This window comes from Paroedura picta, chromosome 16, assembly GCF_049243985.1.
Source record: "Paroedura picta isolate Pp20150507F chromosome 16, Ppicta_v3.0, whole genome shotgun sequence".
Lineage (NCBI taxonomy): Eukaryota > Metazoa > Chordata > Lepidosauria > Squamata > Gekkonidae > Paroedura > Paroedura picta.
This window is the reverse complement of record NC_135384.1, coordinates 12938670-12960826: the sequence shown is the minus strand read 5'-3', so window position 1 is coordinate 12960826 and position 22157 is coordinate 12938670. Positions and strand designations below refer to the sequence as shown.

The 22157-nt window shown below is 42.7% G+C and overlaps 2 protein-coding genes across 2 annotated transcripts; both read right to left on the bottom strand.

Annotated features, from left to right (window-relative positions):
- Positions 1–1994: 1994 nt before the first annotated feature.
- LOC143825304 (vomeronasal type-2 receptor 26-like) lies at positions 1995–9757 on the bottom strand. Its single transcript, XM_077313327.1, has 5 exons — positions 9632–9757; positions 8562–9406; positions 6897–7112; positions 4205–4331; positions 1995–2914 (listed from the first exon to the last, which is right to left on the bottom strand). The coding sequence occupies exons 2-5, from the start codon at positions 9402–9404 to the stop codon at positions 1995–1997; spliced, it is 2106 nt and encodes a 701-aa protein (XP_077169442.1). The 5' UTR covers positions 9405–9406; positions 9632–9757.
- Positions 9758–15015: 5258 nt separating this feature from the next.
- Positions 15016–15984, bottom strand: LOC143825303 (olfactory receptor 6E1-like). Its single transcript, XM_077313326.1, has one exon. It carries the CDS (start codon positions 15982–15984, stop codon positions 15016–15018), a length of 969 nt encoding a protein of 322 aa, XP_077169441.1.
- Between the last annotated feature and the right edge of the window lie 6173 nt (positions 15985–22157).

Genomic DNA, 22157 nt, shown 5'->3' with positions numbered 1-22157 from the left:
TGATCTGGGGACAGCTAATTGAGGTTGGCACCCTTTGGCTCCCCCGCAAAAGTTCATTTCCTTGTGAGAGCAGGATTCTGAGAGGCAAGGAGATCCAAGTTCCCAGCTGGGAATGGTGGGGAGCTCCAGATTGTCTCTAGGAATCAAGGGATTAGGTCCAGTTAGCTGACTGGGAGGGCAGGCCCTCTTCTCATTGGTCGCCAACCTGGTTGAATTGTTAAATAAAAGCTGTGGCCGTTTACAAGCTAAAACATCTGTGTCACATCTACTTGAACCAACATGCAAGTAGATAGATAACATAGAGCTCTGTCCTCTAATCAAGAACCCTCTGTTTACAGGAATCCCATCTAAGAATAAAGTCTACACATACACAGTTTGGCTGCACAAACATTGTATCGTAAATGTACCTAAATGGAGGATGGAGCCGACCACTGAAATACTGTGATCCTTTTCCATATTTGGACAATTGTATTTCATGGGAACAAGATCACAGTCATATCTGAAGGTCTTAATATCAGAAAGTTAGCAGAATGCCTTAGTTTGGCAAGCAGCATAGTGTGGGGCGGAAAGCATGTGGTCAGAAAACAACAAAGAAAGACACATTCACCAACATAGTACTTAACTAATATATTATTAAAGGTAAAGGTATCCCCTGTGCAAGGACCGAGTCATGTCTGACCCTTGGGGTGACGCCCTCTAGCGTTTTCATGGCAGACTCAATACGGGGTGGTTTGCCAGTGCCTTCCCCAGTCATTACAGTTTACCCCCCAGCAAGCTGGGTACTCATTTTACCAACCTCGGAAGGATGGAAGGCTGAGTCAACCTTGAGCCGGCTGCTGGGATCGAACTCCCAGCCTCATGGGCAGAGCTTTCAGACAACATTTCTGCTGCCTTACCACTCTGTGCCACAAGAGGCTCTTAATAATTCTACATACTTAGAGGTTAAAATAATGGAAAATAAACCCATCTTTATGAAGAAACACTGGATTTCTCTGACAACCATATGAGTCTAATAGAACAGTTCATAGAAGGTCTGATCAGAATGTGTATCGACTCTACTCAATTAGAGAGCCAGTTTGGTGTAGTGGTTAGGAGTGTGGACTTCTAATCTGGCATGTCAGGTTCGATTCTGCGCTCCCCCACATGCAACCAGCTGGGTGACCTTGGGCTCGCCACAGCACTGATAAAACTGTTCTGACCGGGCAGTGATATCAGTGCTCTCTCAGCCTCACCCACCCCACAGGGTGTCTGTTGTGGGGAGAGGAATGGGAAGGCGACTGTAAGCCGCTTTGAGCCTCCTTCGGGTAGGGAAAAGCGGCATATAAGAACCAACTCTTCTTCTTCTTCTTCTTCTAGATTTATCCCCAGGAAAGAATTAATAATGATTACACTATAAAACCATGATACTTCTTTCTCACTCTTCCTTAGGTCTCAAAGGAAATGAGGCAAAGGTAAAATTTAAGTGATGTGGTAAAATAAAATGGAAACCAGTGTAGGTGGGCCAAGACTGGAGTGATATGCTCCCATATCTTGCAGATGGAAGAATTGAAATCAATGTACAACTGCTGAGTTGTGAAGCTGAAATATTCTAATTTCCAAGTGTTGTTAAATATTTTATTGTTACAAATACCACCATTTCAAATGTTGCATGTTCCAAATGACAATGTTCCTTGTACTATACCATGAAAAACTTTCACTGTAAACTACCCTGAGCTGCAGGGAAGGTTGGTATATAAAATAAGTTTGGTCAAACCTAACTTACAGGGTGTCTGTAATGTGGAGAGAGATGGAAAGTGGTTATAAGACACTTTGAGAATCTTTCTGGTATGAAAAGTAGGGTATACAAGCCAAGTCTTTGTCTTCTAGGCTATGTCATAACAACAACTATTTTAAATGTTGATATGAGAGGGCAAGTATATATCATAAGATGGTATGTCGGGGGTGCCTTTAAATTTTCTTGCCTGATCTATTAAAGATATATACAATTATAGACATTACAAACTCTTGGTTGTGAATGCATTTCTTATTATTAGGTGATCCCTGCAGTTCAAATCTGGTCTGAGAACAATTATATAACATTTAGGGCAAAAAACACAACCCAGTAAACCCACACCAGAGGACAAGATAGAGAAGATCTCCACAGCTACCATATGTTTTCCTTTTGTGCTCAAGTATGTTGGAACAAAAGATAACCAAACACTACAGAACATCAGCATACTGAAAGTGATGAACTTGGCTTCATTAAATGTGTTTGGTAACTTGCGAGCAAGAAAAGCTACAATAAAGGTGACAGTAGCCAAGAATCCCAAGTAGCCCAGAACACAATAAAACATAATGATTGATCCTTCATTGCATTCCACTGTAATATGTTTCATTATAGAGTGAGAGTCTGTATCTGGAAAGGGGGGAGCAATAAACATCCAAACAGCACACATTCCTGCTTGAATCATTGTGGAGAAAATAACAATGGAGTATGCCAGTCTTTTCCCTACCCATTTCTTAATCTGGCTCCCTGGTTTAGTGGCCATGAAAGCCAGAACCACGGTGATGGTTTTGGCCAGCAAGGAAGAAACAGCAATTGAGAAGATAATGCCAAAGGTGGTTTGACGTAGAAGGCAGGTCAGTTTCTTAGGCTTGCCAATGAAAAGAAAAGTACAGAAGAAGCAGAAGAGGAGGGATATGAGTAGACAATAGGTGAGATCTCGATTATTAGCCCTGACAATGGGAGTGTTCTGATATTTAATGAAAATTCCAAGCACCATAACTGTGATCAAAGAGAAAGATGAAGCCAAGGATGCTAAAGTGATTCCCAGTGGTTCACCATAAGACAGGAAATTTAGAACCTTAGGAAGACATTGATCTTGATCTTTGTTTGGATATTCATGTTCAGGGCATTTGAAACAATCCAGGAGGCCTGATGACAGGAAAAGAACTAAGTTTATCACAAGAACCATAACACATTTTCTAGCCTATACACACACACATATATATATTCACATTCACAGAAACTAAGGAATTTATCATTAAGGATTTTCAAGTTCTTTCCTTAAAAAATCTCTCTATATTATTATATTTATACCCAGCATTTCACTACCAGCCCTGGAATGGGGGTGGAAACTATGTTTGAGATGTTGTTGAAGTCATCCTAAAAATCATCCCATTTAATGTTTCTGGAATAGCCATCATTTCTGGTGGAAATTATTATACATTCCTTGCTGTGTACTTGGCATGGCTCTCCCTTCAGAACTGGGTCAACCTTCCCTTTAGGCAAGGGCTTAGTTACAAGGATTTGGGCTATTTATTGTAATTTTAAACACCAAGGGCTACCTGGCACTCCAGAAAGATGACTTTTTCAAAATTGTTTAAGACCACCTTTGAGACCAATATGGTTTAGACCATCTCAGTGCTAACATGGACACTATCCAGGATTTTGGTTTTCATGCAACAAATATTTTGATGATAAATTGTATAAACTGATCACCAAAATTCCAACTTTAGAGCACACTGCAACTGTTCATCCCATTTTTTGGGGGTGTATTCCATCCCCCCCATCTCTTCTGCCCCATTAAGAAGAAGTAAAGAGTTGGTTTTTCAACCCTGCTTTTCACTACCCAACGGAGTCTCCAATCAGCTTACAATCACCTTCCCTTCTTCTCTCCACAAGTACTCTGTGAGGTAGGTGAGACTGAGCTATGGCAGGTCTGCTTGGTCAGAGCAGCACTATCAGGGCTGTATTGAGCCCAAGGTCATCTAACTGGCTGCATGTGGTGGAGCAGAGAATCAAACCTGACTCACCAGATTAGAAGCTGCCACTCTTTACCACTACACCTTACTAGCTGTTCACTTTCCAAAGCTTTTTAAAGGCACACATTCTGGCCAGACTAAATTCTTGAGCAAAGGAACAAGATCTCCATTTGCTAATTGCCCTAATTGAACCATCTCTTTCCATGATATTTAGAAGAGGAGCTTGTTTCCATATCAATCCACAATTCTACTTCCTTTGGAGATTCACTGATTTCACTTAGAACTTCTTGGACATGTTTTTCATGGTACTAAGCAGGATCCCAGAAGCTGAGAAATTTGGATATTTTCATACCAATCAGGATATAATGAGGAATTACTTATTTTTACACTGAAGCCCCATTTTTAATATTTACCATTTTATATACACTTTATTTATCATATGACAGGCTGTTGATCTTACCTTTCTGGTCTGAAATTTTCCCTTCTGGGCAACGAACACAAACATAGCAACAAAATGGTGCTCCTTCCTTTTTTGTAATGCTGTAACCTGGGGGACAGTTATCATTACACACAGAGCGCGGCACCACCTAACCATAAAACAAAAATATATATTTATTCTAATTCTCATTTGCTCTTCGTTGTACAATCAGCAGTACTCAAAAGCAGTACTCAAAAGCAGTACTCAAAAGCAGGAATGATGGCAAGGAAGTAAAATAAGAACACTTTCCATGCAAGAGGTTGCATGGGACCCAACCAGAGTTTCCATTTGTGATAATGGGAGGACGTGTCCACTTTGACAAACCAAAAAAGGCTACTTGGAGAATGGACAAAATCTATGTGGAACAAAGGCTATAATAAGGAAAGGGGAAGTTTGACCAGGAAAGGTAACTGCATCCCCTCCTTTCATAATCATATCAGAAATATCAGTATATATAATGTCACATTTTGTAAAATACTACAGTTCATAGAATCATAGAATCATAGAATCACGATTTCTCAGTTCTCATAAATAGGTTAGATATCCACAAAACGAATGAAGTAATTGAGTATCTACTGCACGGATGTTGTGATTAGCTGAAAGAAACAAATGTAGTATTTGAGTATGCCAGTGTGGAATACTGGACAGTTCTTTGAGTTTGGCCAGGGTAATCCAAGCTCAAGCCCTCAGTCAGATGTAAATCTTATCATGGAAACTTGGGTGAGATATTAGTTTTAAGACTATCCTCTCTTAGAAGAGATCTTTGTGACTATGGATGGCACAAAAAAATATAACAACTAGAAACTCATATATTTTTAAGGAAAGTAAAGGTAAAGGTATCCCCTGTGCAAGCACCGAGTCATGTCTGACCCTTGGGGTGATGCCCTCTAGTGTTTTCATGGCAGACTCAATACGGGGTGGTTTGCCAGTGCCTTCCTCAGTCATTACCGTTTATCCCCTAGCAAGCTGGGTATTCATTTTACCGACCTCGGAAGGATGGAAGGCTGAGTCAACCTTGAGCCGGCTGCTGGGATCAAACTCCCAGCCTCATGGGTAGAGCTTTCAGACTGCTGCCTTACCACTCTGCACCACAAGAGGCTCTTTTAAGGAAAACCTATCCTTAAATTCTCATGAGAAGGAAGGACTCCCTGTAGAAGAGCCTAATGCTGGGAGCGATTGAGGGCAAAAGAAGAAAGGGATGACAGAGAATGAGGTGGCTGGATGGAGTCACTGAAGCAGTCGGTGCAAACTTAAATGGACTCCGGGGAATGGTAGAGGACAGGAAGGCCTGGAGGATCATTATCCATGGGGTCGTGATGGGTCAGACACGACCGCACCTAACAACAACAAATCCTTAAATTTGGGATTCATCTACTGTCTTCAGGAAATTAGATTCAAGTGGGTAGCCATGTTGTTCTGGAGTAGACTGTGTTGGTCTTAAAGGTGGTTCAGGAAATTAGGTAGCCAGAATTGGAGTCATCTTCAATTTTACTTCTGGATATTATCAGATACAATTTTATTGTTTTACTTAAAACATTTCTATGCCACCTTCCTACCCAACTCAGAGTCCCTGAGGGCAAATATTTAAAACATTAAAATGTTTAAAATATAAATAATAAAAGAGTTTAAAAATACTAACATAAACATATACACACAGACAGGGAAGAGGACTATTAGGCGTGAAACAAAGCAAAATCACTATCTTGTGGAAGACAACAATAGAAAGAGGGAAAAAAATCTCCTCAGGAGGGAGTTCCAAAATGTAAGTGTCATGACCAAGAAGATCCTTCCTTGGGTTGTCACCCATTAACCTTAGATGGTGGTGACCACTGAAAACGATTAGATTGTCCAAATGACCAAAGCATGGCCTCTGAAAATGATCAGTGTGGTAGACTAAGTTCATAAGGGTAAAGTCAATCTTTAAGATATACTGGACCCAAGTTATAGAGAGCTTTAAAAATCAAAACTGCTACTTTGAATTAGGTCCAAATGTTCAGTTCAGTTCAGTTCATTTCACGGTCTAGACCAATACAATACAAAGTGAAATGAAGCTTAATAGCAGTAAACTCCTGGGTTTCCTTGGGACCAAGATTGGTCCTACACAAAATACATGTGTCAAGTCTTTCTGCAGCTCTGGCAGAGAGCCAAGAAAGTGATAGCTGGCAAGAGTCAGAAAAGGAAAGGAGTAAATTAAACCCAGAAGTAAGCAACCTAATCTACAAAGACTGCAGACTTAATTAGAGTAAAGTTGATTTGTTGGCAAACTTTGCAGACCTGGCAGCCAATACAGTTAGGTCCAAATGAAAAGTGGAACCAATGTGGGTAGGATGAGACTGGAGTGATAGACTGCCTACTCCAGGCAATGTTCTTCCCTGACCAATCTATACCTACTGTAACTTCTGGGCAGCAGAATCAGTTGTAAGGACTTGCTGAAAATTGGTGCAAACAGAACAAGTCCAGTTAGTTTATTTATTCTCATGCTAGTTGTAACAAAAAAAATAAATAAAATAAAAGCAGAGAATTCTGGAGAATGAGAAAATTATCAAGAGGCCTCAAGCCACACCACATCACTGTGCAATAGAATTTGTATGATGACATAGGATGGAATTACCCAATCCAGCATTTGGTTACATTCCAGATATGGTTTGATAGTTACCTGCAGTTAAAAGCTCACCTGGTTAAATGTCTTGTGCCATGTGATGAACTCATCATTAAGGATAAATTCAGAACCCCTTGAAGCCTCTCCTACTTTTAACCGTGAGAAGGTTTGGTTTGGGAAAGTCACCCAGTTGATAATATCAAAGGCAGTTTCTAATTCGCCCTTTGCATTAAAATGAATGAGGTCCCCAGCACTGTTATTGAATGAGGTGCTCCTCAAGAAAGGGTAAATCTGGATGGAAAGAGAGACATCATAATTTTCGAAGAGGGTTTTTAAAAAGATATCTTTATTTTTTTTACAGAATCGTCTTCGAGCACCCGTTTTAAGATATTTTGGGCTGGTTTCTTGTTAGAGGATGAAATTAAAATTATTAATGAAGTCTGAAAACAGAATGTTTTACAAGGAAGTGAGGGAAGGATATGAAAAAACACACAGAGAGCATACAGTTGCAGGGAACTGGCATCCCCTGTCTTCCAACTAGGCTTGAGCGCTTTGGTGTGCTTCAGCCGCTTCAGCAACCATTCCAGCCCAAAGTGGCTAGCGCCAGGGGGGAGGGGCAGTGCTGGTGGTGGCATACCAGTTGGCGCATGCACGCAGGTGCACAGCTCCATGCCTGTGGGCAGGCGTGGGGTCGCACGCTGCCACTGGCGCCACCTTTTCCCCCCTGCGCTACAGCGCTAGCTGCTTCAGGCTGGAATGGCCTCTGAAGTGCACTGAAGTTCTCAAGCCTACTTCCAACCCTGTGCTAATCTCATTTCAACTCTCTTTCTTTTGCACTGCCTGACTTTTGAACAATAATGTGCTGTCTATGGATGTGATACATTCTCTATGAGCCTCTTGTGGCGCAGAGTGGTAAGGCAGCCGTCTGAAAGCTTTGCCCATGAGGCTGGGAGTTCAATCCCAGCAGCCGGCTCAAGGTTGACTCAGCCTTCCATCCTTCCGAGGTCGGTAAAATGAGTACCCAGCTTGCTGGGGGGTAAACGGTAATGACTGGGGAAGGCACTGGCCAACCACCCCGTATTGAGTCTGCCATGAAAACGCTAGAGGGCGTCACCCCAAGGGTCAGACATGACTCGGTGCTTGCACAGGGGATACCTTTACCTTTACCTTTACATTCTCTATTGTATATTCCACCTAGGAGTTCATGGTTCTCCGGCCTCTATTTTATCCACACAGCAACTCATTGAGATTGAGTAGGAGGGTAAAAATACCTTTCAAGCAGCCCAGCAAGTTAAGGAATTGAAAGATTCAGGGATAGTTCATTTTGTTTGTTCACTAACTGGTGTGACTAATACAATGGCCCAAACGACAAATAGCATCCAAACAGGCAAACTAATGCATAAGAATTCCATCATGTGGTTTTCCACGATTTAACTCAACTCTCAAAGCTTCCTAACATCAAAGTAGGAAGTTACAGATTGGGCTCTGCCTCTATCTCAGTCTCTGAGGGTGCAGCCCTACCTTCTTGCTACTGAGGAAGTGCAGTGCTTTATATTTACTAAATGGTCACAGCTTCAGACAACAAAATGACAACCAGAACCTGCATTTATCTTAGCATGTCAGAGACAACTGCAGCCTAAGTATATTAACAATTATTAGAATAGTGTTAATATAATAAAATAGTGTTAAGATTTTTCCTTTTCAAAAACGTAAATTACTGCAATAGATACAACACATTACCTCCCATGGCTGTATATTAGGGGAATCCATATTTCCACCCCATACCATTCCCCTGCCTTTGTTTCTAGCTGAATACATGGCATGTAAAGCTTGTGCTATGGCATGGACCGCATTGTAGATGCTGTAGCTCTGGGCAGTCATGCTCATTTCAAAGAAAGGACTTGGAAGGCTTTCCAGTTTCTCCTCACCAGTACATTGACCAGGCTCTTCATCTGTGTTGGAATCTGACAATAAACAATTAAATGCTGCCTCCCAGAAGACCCTGAGAAATTCATCTTCTTCTGGCCAATGGGGATGGAGAAAGTGAAGGAAGTTTTGAAACTCAGGTACTTCTTTGGACTTCACTGTAAAAGATAAAGCACCATGGAAGACTTTGATGTTCAGAAGCCTGTCAACTGTCTGCAATGAGAAATCCCACTGGGCTGTCATAATCCACACTCTGCCCATCACTGCCTCACTCATCTCTTCCATTTGACCCAGGTATAGAAACCACTTCAAAACCATCATAGTATGTGCATCAGCATTTGTGACATATACTTTGACTTCTGTTTTGTTTACAAGAAGGCTCAAGATCTCTCTTGGTCTTGACATGTAGAAAATATCTGTCAAGTCTTGGGAGGCAGTCAACATTTGAAACCTATGAATGAAGGCAGGACAGATGCCATTCTGGGACAGCAGTGGCGTCAAGATCTGCACAAATCTGTCTCCATGATCGTCATCCATGGCAACTATCCCAACCCATGTCCACTGGAAATGCAGAAGAAGCTGGATAATCCCTTTGTACTGATTTTCTTCATTGGGGACCATCTGGTAGACAGTAGGGAACTTGGTTTTGTCTTTCATCACTGGAACAAAGAAGCAATAGGTTACCTAAACCAATAAACAGAGAATAGCTGTGAAAGGTTTAAGATGCTTACAGCTCTGAGATGTGTCTAGGGCAAATTTTTATACATTGAAATTATTTCTTTTTACTTATATATATATATATTTTTAAAGAATGTTCAGCAACCTAGTAGTGCACAGAAAATTATCTGAAGACTCGTACACTCATATATCAATCAGTATGCTACCTGTGGGATTTTATAGATGCTTAAAATGTTGGCCATGTGGAAGGAAGTTTCAGAATCCAGTCCCCCAATGACAGCCATCAGGTTCCTCTGGAAGTCACAACTGTAGTTGGGGATGATCCTTTTCAATGTGCAGAGGAGGTTCAACGTATTTTGATAAGTCAGCACTGTATTGAAGTAGCTGTCATTGATGTCAAAACCAAGGCTGACATTCGATAAGATCTTAGGATTCTCATTGACCTCCTTCACAGCAAACGCCAAGGCAAGGACATGCTGGAAGTTCTTTAGCACAATCCTAACGAAAGAATTACAGGTTGCATAAAATGAATATTCATCATTTTTAACTCCTCAAATGAGCTGGGATTACGTGGCATCCGGTAACTGAGAACGGAAAAGAAGCGGTACATGAAATTTTATGGAAATAATTAAAGCAGAGACTGTGGAACGAGACACAGAGGTTGAACAGAAGACCGCAAAGCTGTAAGGACATAATATAGAACGATATGCAACTAACAGAGCCCAATTTCTTTCCTTCCTCCTGACCAATCCTGCATAGTTTTTGTTCCTGCAGGGCTCGTGATTCCCAGCACAACATTTTTGATTTGTCAAAGGCGGTACTGATCCTTATTTCCTCAGGAGAAATATTGGCTGGATCCTAACAAATGTCTAAACATATGGAGCTCTACCTATTCATCGCTATGGATAGTTTATTTTCCCCTTTGTTGCATGCTTCCACATTTGCAGCCATGTTCACATGACTCACTCATTACAAAAAGTCCTCACATATGATGTCCCCATGCAATGCTCAAGCACAACCTTCTAATGTTTTTGTTTTGTTTCCCCTTAACATCTATATCTCACACCTGTGTAACTAAACTTTGAAATGGATTCAACATAAAATCCTTATTACGCTTCAGCATCTGAGCAGTGGGCAGGGAGTAATTTCAGTCAGACCGTTTATGCACTGGAGGTTTCATGCAGGGCTGCAGGGCTGGAGTTTTAGTCATGGCAGGTTACCCCACCTCTTCCTGCACCTACATGGGGGAGCATTTGGCCTGGTGTGCCTCATCCGCCCCTATTTGTGCTCCTGCATGGGAGCTGGGGCACTGAAGTTCCCAGTGCATAAATGGTCTCAAAGGTGAAAAAAGTCCATGTGAAAGAAATGTGAAAAACCACATACCTCTGTTTCTCCTTTAAAATGTATATTTTGCCTATTGTTGAGGAGGTTATACAAACTGCCCAAACTACTATTCCCAGCAATGTCATATATATATATATATATATATACTGCTTTCTTGTTTTCCTCATTGGTTTCACAGCTCCCACAACCTTCTTTCCTTGGTTATGACCCTCCCTATTGCATGTGTTAGAATTAAAAAGAAAATCCTTACATAGGTTCATCAACCTGCTTTCTCTTGGGGTCTTCTGCAAACAGCAGCGCTTCAAAATACGTTAAGAGCTGAGAAGTCATCCCGCCAATGATAAGGTTGCCTGCCAGATAATATTCATGTGGAATGTAGAGTGGGTCAATCATGGAACAGGTATATTTCTTGGGCTGGCATTTTGCTTGAGGCAGACATTGCAGTAACAAGAGCACCAGCAAGAGGAATGCCATCTGGTAGGAAAAGCCTACTGTTCCATGGAATCCTTTAGCCCACAATCATCCATCACCTGCCTTGTTCTAAACAGTTTCATTACAACACCATGCGTTCATATGGTTTTAACTGCTCTAAGATACTAATGTGAAATTTGGGGCTTTAAAGGTAAAGATTGTTTTCCCCAATGCTTAGGTGATTGTAGCTTTGCTTCTAAACATCCCTTACCCAAAACTGATTGTTTTTTGTGGATTTTTATTCACCTTCAAAACTTGTTCATGGGTTGGACTATTATTCCAGAATATTTGTCTGGGCCTTCCAAGGAGAGGGATTGATCATAATGATGGGAGGTAATTGCAGGATTTACTATGATATCTCCAGAGGGCTACAGTGCCCTGTGGCATCACACTGAACAAAACATTAAAGGAAACACGTTTGTCTGTAGCTTTGCCAAAAGTCTGAAAGAAAAGAACTAGTAAATTAGGACATGTGCACAGAGAGGAGCAAGAGAGTTTCAGCAGATATTTCTCTTTTCTTACATTCAGTTTTCACAGAGCCCATGTTCAGTCCCCAAAATCAAGAACTCTCCTTTTACAGGAATTCCAATTGAAGAATAAAGCCTAAAATATACTTGGACCTTGTGACCTGTGTCTCTATAGGCAGTGAGGCATCCAGGATCACGCCCAAATTTCTAGTTAGGGATGCGATTTTAAGTTGCATCCTGGCCAGAGTGGGCAAATGTGCTACCTGACCCACCCTCTTCCTAGATGATTGTGAGTATAGGAATATCTGACTTGAAACTACAGGTAATATCCTCAGACTTGGCCAGGACTATCATGGGAGATGCAGTGCCAAAAATGAAAGGAACTGGAGCATCCTGGAGTTGGGTTATCTGCCGAGGCCACCAGACAAACACACACACCCATCCATAACTCACTACAAACTGAATCGAGGCATTTCAGAATTGGACACCAAGTTCTACTTGATCATGGTGGTCCCCAAGATGAAACAAATTTGGGTATTATAGCCAAATCTTCTCTTGCCCTTTCCAATGGAAGTTAAAATGGTTTGCTGGATGAATTTAGGACAATCATACTCTCACCCTTAATTCACAGTTTTCTTATTGTAATGTAGTGACTAGAACATGAGACTATGGTCGAGGAGAATGAGAAGAGAGGGGCTGGGGCTCAATGGAAGTGCCTCTGGCTTGCATACAGAAGGTCAAAATGTCCAATCCTCAGAATCTACAGTTAGATTCTGTATGTAATGTCAAAGACCTCTGCCTGACACCTCAGGTTGTTTTGTTAAATATTGATGCAACTCTTTTAGCAGGAGGCAGAACTGCTCATTTGGTTTTCAGGCTACTAATAAATATATCCACTATGGGGCTAGTGTGTAGAACAAGAAGGGGTGGAGACTCAAAAAGGAAATAATGACACTTCCTATACAGGATTATGTCTGAAACAGTTAATATTTTCATGGTAGGCATTCATGCCAAATCTTCTAATCTCAAACATTCATTTGATTTTAAATAATACAAGATATATTTATTTCATTTACAAAATTTATTTATTTATTTTCACATTTCTATACTGCTGCTCTCAAAAATCTCACAGCGGTTTACAACAATCCAATAAAAACACAATAAACCCCCCTAAAAACACCCCTTAGTACATGAATCAGATGGAGGTCGATAAGAGTTCCAATCTTCTCCCCCCACATTCAGCCCATGGGTCAAAAGCTCTCTCTCACTGGGAGGGAGGGTCCTGATCTAACCACGCATTGAGGGATCCTCCGATGATAACACCAAGACCCCACCCTGGCCTCAACTATACACTTGGTGGAAGAGCTCCTTCTTGCAGGCCTTTTGAAGGGCTGCCAAGATGCACAACAAGTTAAAAGATACATGATAAAACACATTGTGAAACGATTAAAACAAATAATCATCATTCAATCCAATTTGAAGCAAGTTTTAGGTAAAGGTAAAGTTATCCCCTGTGCAAGTACCAGCTTATGTCTGACCCTTGGGGTAATGCCATCTAGCGTTTTCAGTCAAGTTATATATAAAATAGTTAACATACAAACAAAACAGAAGAAATATAGTTAGGAGGGAGGGATCATCGAGGGAATGAAACAAATCAGTCATCAAATGCTGGCAAAAGACAGCAACACAAGGGGACAGATGAATCTCCCAGGGGAAAAAGTTCCAGAGATTTCTTGAGAAGGTGGTCCCTCGGGTTTCCAGTTGCCCAATCTCAAAAGGTGGGGCACCAGAAGAAGGTTCTCTGAAGATAATGGTTGCGCAAGTTCATGAGGTAGTATATGGTTATTCAGCTATGTTGGTCCCAAATAATAAAAAAAATCTCTGAATGTTGAAACCAGCACCCTGAATTGTGCTTGGAAATAAATTGGAAGCCAGTGTAGATTGGCCAAGACTGGAATGATCTAGTCCCATACAGCACACATCAGTATTATAGTTTGGATCCCTGCTATACCATTCAAATACCTTTGAGGATAGCTTTCATAAACCACACACAAAGGTGTGCAAAGGAAGCAATGAGAAAGATTGAGAAATAAAGGCAAGGCAAGGCAAGGCAAGGCAAGACATTATTTACTAGGGGAACAATTGTGAAAATTTAGAGAACATGTTTAATTGTGAAATGAAAATGTATTCTTAACTACTTACTAGGGCAGGACCAGTTTCAATTTTATATCAGTATTTCCAAGTTTTCTACAACATTAAAAGTTGCTTTCTGAATCATACCATTAGTTAGGTTAGCCTCTTGTGGCGCAGAGTGGTAAGGCAGCAGAAATGTTGTCTGAAAGCTCTGCCCATGAGGCTGGGAGTTCGATCCCAGTAGCCGGCTCAGGGTTGACTCAGCCTTCCATCCTTCTGAGGTCGGTAAAATGAGTACCCAGCTTGCTGGGGGGTAAACGGTAATGACTGGGGAAGGCACTGGCAAACCACCCCATATTGAGTCTGCCATGAAAACGCTAGAGGGCGTCACCCCAAGGGTCAGACATGACTCAGTGCTTGCACAGGGGATACCTTTACCTTTACCTTTTTTCAAGTGAATTAAATCTTAGCTTAGATCTTGTTCTTAAATGCAAAGACATTCATGTGAATGTGTAATAAATAATATTATGTATGACAATGTGCATTTCTGATTCGGACATCTTCAACCTCTACTGAGCTCAGAAAGACAGAAAAGAGAACTTTTCGTTTGTATTTTTATAATTATTTTTGAGCTAAAACTTAGACAGATAGACTGTGATTCACCCAACATTAAGCCGAGATTTGACTTTCCCTAGTCAAAGATGACACTCTGTCCACTATATTACTCTGAATTAGATTGTTCATGAATGTGTTACCGGCATTTTTCAGTCCCATATCCCTATGCATGCCCCAAGTCTGGCTTTCTCAACCAGGGTTTCATGAAACTCTAGGGTTTCTTGACAGCTATGGAAGAATTTCTCAAATGGGTGGAAGTTAATTAATTAAAAAAATTAATTGTTAAACATTTATTGGGTGATACGACCATATATGGAAATGTTGACCCACTCCTTCCCCCAAATGGCCAATGATGGGTCTGGAGGGGTGGGAAGGGGAGGGACCTGGGTGGTCATGTATACAGATATGCTTCCAAACCATATTGTGCATGATTGCAATACTTCTAGGGTTTCTTGAAGCCTGAAGAATGTTTCAGGGAGTTCTCAATGGTAAAAATGTTGGGAAAGGCTACCCCGAATTAATCTTCATTTGTTCTCATTGTCAATGCTGCACAATGCAGACTATATCTTTTTGAATTTCAGACTTCTCAGGCCAGTTACTGAACCAACAATCCTCTTAACAACACATTCCAGGGCCTCCTTGACTTTCTTGTTCCTCAAGCTATAAATGAAAGGGTTCAGCAGTGGAGTCACCACTGTATTCAGAATGCTGGCTAATTTGTTCATATCCAATGAGTGGGTTTCTTGGGGTTGCACATAAATAAAAATGGAGCTGCCATAGAAAAGTGTTACCACCATGAGGTGTGAAGCACAGGTAGAGAATGCTTTACGGCGCCCTTTGGCTGAGGGGATCTTAACGACTGCCACAATGATGAGCATGTAGGACACCCCTGTCACCAACAAGGAGCCTAGGAGGAAGAAGGCTGCATTAGCAAAGTTCATCAGCTCAATATTCTTTGTATCAAAGCAGGAGTGTTTAAGCAAGGGTCCAATATCGCAAAAGAAATGGTTGATGATGTTGGGCCCACAGAATGGTAGCTGTAGTATCAAAATGGCAGGAGGCATTACTGCGAGGAAACCTGACATCCAGGAGACAACTATTAGTTGCATGCAGAAACGAGTGCTCATTATAGCTGTGTACCGCAATGGGTTACATATAGCAACATAGCGGTCAAAGGACATAACCCCCAGAAGGAAAAATTCACTGGAACCTGCGGAGAAGTACAAATAGGCTTGGTAGATGCAATTATTGAAAGAAATGGATTTTCTCTGGCGAAAGAAGTCAGCGAGCATTTTAGGGACAACTGCAGTGGTGTAAAGAGCCTCTAAAAGGGAGAGGTTGGCAATAAACATGTACATGGGACTGTGCAGGCTAGTCTCACACCATACCACAGTAATAATGAGGAAGTTGCTTACCAGTGAAATAGTGTAGGTGATGAAGAATGAAGTGAAAATCAGGGATTCAAACCGCTCTGCCTCAGAGAATCCCAGAAGGATGAATTCTGATATACTTCTGGTGTGGTTCTTCATCACAGTCTCCAGCTAAAGTAATCACTTTGGAGCAAATGGAAGCCAGACAGCTCAGGTTGCAAATTCTAGATAATATGACAGACATAGAGAGGAATGCAGATTATCCCATCCAAGGTTATCTGTGCTGTTAGGCATGGGAACTCTCAACTATATTTGCTCAAAATAGAAGACAAGAGAAAGAAGTCTGAGATTTGTACATGGTTTTTCCATAATAGAAAGACATTGGGTTGGATCCCAGGAACTTTTCCAATCTCTCTCCCCTAATCCCACATTGTATCAACCACCATCCCGCATGACTTTTGTCCTTGAGTGTTCCATGATTCCTGGCACAGTCTTTTTGTGTGTTCAAGAGCACCAGAGAGTAGAAAAGCAGTTTGGAACCAACTCATAGAATTCACCATGTGTAACTGAAAATATATGTCACTGGCAGTCTTCAAGCAAAGGTTGGATACACACTTTTCTTGGATGCTTTAGGATGCTTTGGGCTGATCCTGCTTAGATGGCCTGCATGGCCCCTTCCAACTCCATGTTTCTATGATTCTATGATTCTATAAGGCAATATGCAAGCACTTATGGTAGAGAGGGCAGACCTGGAGGGGTAGAGGACTAGAAAACATATAAGTCCTCTATCAGAACCTGTGTGGTTGCCTGACAGGGCAAATTGCTGTCTTGTGAGGTTGTTTCTAGTTAGGACGATAGGTTTATGTTCATGTTGAACAATCACTTTATTTATTTAAAGTCCTGCTCAAGGCAGCTTACTATTAAAAGACACAGTATAAAAACAAGCCATTAAACAACACAAACTGCAAAAAATATCCATAAAACAGAGCAGATCATTTAAAAGCTGGTAAGATAACCTTTTCATTAAAACAAAACATGAATCCAATATTGGACTCATATTTTATTGTGCGGCTTCAGACCAACATGGCTACCCACTTGAACCCCTCATTGCAAGCCTGGGTAAAAATACGGGCTTTAGTTAAGCATCTAAAAGAAGATAAATTAGGGATCAGGAAGATCCTTGGAAAAGGTGCCAGTTATCAATGAGTAGCATGACAAAAATGCCCTGTGAATCTATTGCTCACCAGCTCTACTGGATGCCTCCAAGTTATAGTATTAGGAGACAGGGAGAAAACATTCTGTTTATCTAATATTTCTATCCCATGAGTAATTTTAGAATCATAGAATCATAGTTGGAAGGGGCCATACAGGCCATCTAGTCCAACCCCCTGCTCAACGCAGGATCAGCCCAAATTTTATGAACCTCTATCATGTCTCCCTGTCCCTAAATGTCAGTGTCCCAGACATTTAGACTTGACTCCTAGAAAAGTTGGTCCAAACACTTAATCACTTTGATTACCTTCTTCTGTACTTTATTTCAACCTCACAATATCCTTTTGGAGATTAGGCGAGCAGAACTATATACAGCATTCTAAATGAAGCTGCACATGTATAGAGGCATTATAACATTCACCACTTTATTTTCAGATAATTTCCCAACAATTATCAATATGGCAATTCTTCACTGCTATTGCATACTGAGTCAAGTCTTCCACTATATTGCATCAAGGTTTCCACTAGAACCCCGCTAACTCTTTCTCAATCTCAGCCCAATCACTGTTTAATTAAAGTTAGGATTTTTTGCCCAAGGAGAGTTACAATGAACTTCATGGGTAGAATGAACTTCATGGGTAGAAATACATAATGATTTGGGGTTAGTGGATTGCACTAACTTTAGTTGATCCACTAACACCTAATCATTACGTGTTTCTACCCATGAAATTCATTGTAAGCAGCTTGCAATTGCCTTCCCTTTCCTGACAACAGACACCCTGTGAGGTGGGTGAGACTGAGACCGTTTATGCACTGGGAACTTTACTGCCCCAGTTCCCATGCAGGAGCACAAATTGAGGGCGGATGAGGTGCACCAGGTCAAATGCTCCCCCATATGGGTGCAGGAAGAGGTGGGGCAACCTGCCACGACTAAATCTCCAGCCTGCAGCCTGGCATGAAACCTCCCGTGCATAAATGGTCTGAGAGAGCCCTGATATCACTGCTCAGTCAGAACAGCTTTATCAGTGCCATGGCGAACCCAGCTGGCTGCATGTGGGGGAGATTAGAAGTCCACACTCCTAACCACTACACCAAGCTGGCTCTCAAGGTGTATTAAGGTCTATATACTCTTTTGTTTCCGATGTCAGCTAATCCAAATTATGCTAAATCATAAATTATGCCCTTTATGTTTCTAAAGCAGCAACACTGGTCAAGATTCATATCACATACATTTCAGTCTTTCTCTAAACATCTTTCTCCCATGGTTTCTAAAGTTTCTAGAAATTCTGCATCCATGCCAAGCTTCCTCCTTCATGCTCTCTTCCTGTATTTTCCTGCTTTCCAGTCAAAAGCTGTCCTAGGCAGCAAAAAAGCAAAAGGAAAGCAACTCACATTTTTAGAGATGTTGAAATATATCCCAAGAATGCTGTCAATGGAACACTTAGTATCCTGATTTCTTTCCATCAGAAATTGCAACATTGAAAAAAAAATCAAATATTTCCAATTTAGCAGGATCACACAATATGTTCTATGCCATGTTGTAGTCTTTTAGACTTCTTTATGTTTTGCAGAATTTGGGGTTGTTCAGCATTCCATGTGTTAAGCATTTGGGAAAAAAGTTAAGAGGAATCAGAGGATAAGAAGATTCAGATTCAGAAAGAGAAGTATCCTTCGAGGTGTCATTTTAAGTGATACGCTACAATTATTGGAAGGATTAAGAAGTTATAAACTTGCTTCATTGAAATCCTACTGGAGTTAATGATGGAGCTTGAACTAATACCAAAGAAGGCATATGTACCCCTCAGGGGCAAATTAAGCCAGTCCTACAGATATGCATTCCTAAATCAGGCATGTTCAAAGCCATTAGTTGCAGAAATGGGGGAATTAAACTTTTCAGACTTAACAATGGTATCTTTTGCACCAAGAAGAAATTAGTCTTAGATTCTCCTCCACCCCTCGAGTAATTCCTATGGCAACATTCACAGTCAAATGTTGTCAAAACCAAATACATTTGTGATTGCAAAAACATTCAGGGAAATATTGGCATCAGCTAGATATGACTGTCAACATTCACTGGTATATTGTAAACAGTGAGGAAATGTACCCTGGTTTCAGATATCCAAAAAAATTATCTAGGATAGTTAGGACTCAAAATTGAAATCCCTAAACAAGATAAATCCCTAAACAAGCTTTAAATATTGATTTGGGAGAAACATCTCGAGCAATTCTATTTCCTTCACTGGACATTTTTAGATTTCTTTTTCCAGCAGAGAACCACAAATGGTTTTTGAAACGTTAAAATGAAGGTTTACCAGGCAAGAAGGATCCCATGTCTCAATATGCACAAGGTAGAGTTTCTTCCAGAGGAAACAGAACCAATTTGGTTGATAACGGATGATTTTAGATTCTTCAACCATATCCTGTGGAACCTCAAACCATCACATTTCTCAGTACTAGGTTCCAGTTGAAGAGGACTTAAAAACTACCCACTAGGCAAACATGGACATTGGTCCATGGGTGGTTCCATGCAGTGGGCCAGCATGCCCCACTGCTTCCTGTGTATGCACAGGGGACGAAATCCCCTGGTGCACATGGGCCACCCTGGAGTTGTGCATGCACAACTCTGTGGCAGACAGGTTCTGCTGCACTGCAATGGGGATTGTCCCTGCACGAGGGTGGGGTATTGTGGCAATGCTATCCCAACATTGGGGGAGGGGTCAACAAATGCCCTATTTGGCTCCACGATGCCATGAAACTGAACAGGATGTTTTGTATCTCTGCTGAGACACCATAGGCGGGGAAGGAGCTGAGCATAGATGGCCCAGTTCTTCCCTGTATGCATGGGCCTGGCATGGCATGGGTGCTGATGGCATCCGTGTTGAGAAAGTCCTTAAGCGGGAGCAGGCCGGGAGGGAGCCAGGCTGATGTTGACATCATGTATCTGCAGGTATTTGCCCCACTGATACATGAACACTGGCCCAGTTTATCCCTTGTGTGCATAATTGGTCATGAAGAATCAATTCTCATTCTGGAGGAAAGGCCTACTAGGCTTACCTTACTTTGTATGGAAAGGTCATTATATAAGCACAGTGCTCGGGCTACTTTAAAACTGATTGTAGATGTTCTGGGTATGAGGGTAGAAATGCAAGTTGTTCACAATGGTAATTACCACTACAGGGTTCCTAAATAACCATAGCCACAATTCCAGGTCAAATGCATTACTTTTTTTTCAGATACTGATAAAACTTGACATATTATTCCAGAACAGAGAATGGGAACGTGCTAATAAAGCTGACCAACCTATGGGATCCAGTTAATTGTGAATGTTAGTGTTACTGCTGTTGTTATCCTGCTGTTATTACTGAGCCTTGTTTTATATTTTGCAAGGTCTCTGTAAACCATCCTGAACCACATGGGAAGAGCAGTATCTTTAACCCTCCCCCCGCTCCAGAGGAGCGGGAGGAATAAAGGAGTAAGGGCAAGTGGGGAGGAGTTAGGGCGGGCCCTGTCCGGGATAAAAACTCGGAGGGCCCAATCAGGAGCCGCGAAGCGGCTCCTGATTGGGCCCTCCGAGTGTCACTCGCCTGGGCCAGCCGGGGAGTTGCCGCTCAGAGTAAGAAGCCTTCCCCAGCGGTAAGTCCTCCGGCCGGCTTCCCCTCACCCAGGGAGCCTTCTGCCGAGCCCTGGGGCAGGCTCGCCTGCCCTTGGGCCCGCCAGAAGGCCACAAAGCCCACTCCCGAAGTCCCGAGCCTTCTGCCGGGCCCTGGAGCAGCCGAGCCTGCTCCTAGGCCTGGCAGTAGGCCGCGGAGCCCACCGCCCCCGTCCCGAGCCTTCTGCCGGGCCCTGGAGAAGCCGAGCCTGCTCCTAGGCCTGGCAGTAGGCCGCGGAGCCCACCGCCCCCGTCCCGAGCCCTCTGCCGGGCCCTGGAGAAGCCGAGCCTGCTCCTAGGCCTGGCAGTAGGCCGCGGAGCCCACGCCCCCGTCCCGAGCCCTCTGCCGGGCCCTGGAGCAGCCGAGCCTGCTCCTAGGCCTGGCAGTAGGCCGCGGAGCCCACCGCCCCCGTCCCGAGCCCTCTGCCGGGCCCTGGGGCAGCCGAGACTGCTCCTAGGCCTGGCAGTAGGCCGCGGAGCCCACCGCCCCCGTCCCGAGCCCTCTGCCGGGCCCTGGAGCAGCCGAGCCTGCTCCTAGGCCTGGCAGTAGGCCGCGAAGCCCACCGCCCCCGTCCCGAGCCCTCTGCCGGGCCCTGGGACAGCTGAGACTGCTCCTCGGCCCGGCAGTAGGCCTCAAAGCCTGACGCCACCTTCCCGAGCCTTCTGCCGGGCCCTGGAGCAGCCGAGCCTGCCCCTGGGCCCAGCAGAAGGTCCCAAGGCCACCTACCTTCCTCTGTTCCTCCCTTCCTCCCAGCATTCCCTTTGCCCTTTCCTTCCTCCCAGCATTCCCTTTGCCCTTTCCTTCCCTTCCTCTCAGCATTCTCTTTGTTTTTCCCTTTCTCCCTTCCTCCCTCTCTTCCATCTGCCTCTTTCTGGCTACCTGTTTCTCTGCCTCTTCTTCTGTCTCTATCTTCCTCCCTTTCTTTCTGTCTTTCTGTCTCTCTTTCTCCTTTTCCTCTTTCCTTCGCCCCATCCCTCCACCCACCCATCATGCTAGGGCCCGCTGTATTTTGGCCACAGCGGGCTTAATATCTAGTATAAATATAATGAACAAACAAACAAATAAATAGGAAGATTGGTCACCAAATTCAAAATGGCTATGGGAGTTTCAATCTGTCGACAGGTTGCTAGCTTCAATGAGACTAATTACTTGCCCCCTAGATACTTGTCCCTTATCACTCCTGAAAACAACCAATGAGAAAGTAGAAGAACTGCTCTGGGAGATACTCAATCTGTCCCTGATCACCAGGACCTTTCTTGATTGTCTGAAAGAGGCAGTGGTTCACCCTCTATTGAAGAAACCATTGCTGGATCCTTTGGACTACCCAATTACTACCCAATCTTGCATTAAGTATTTCCAGGTAATGTGATTATATGTGTAGATATAAAATGAAGAAGACAAAGTAGTGAGTCACTTTGAGGAGAAAGGCAGCACAGTGAAGAAAATGGAACCAATATATTTAACAAAAGA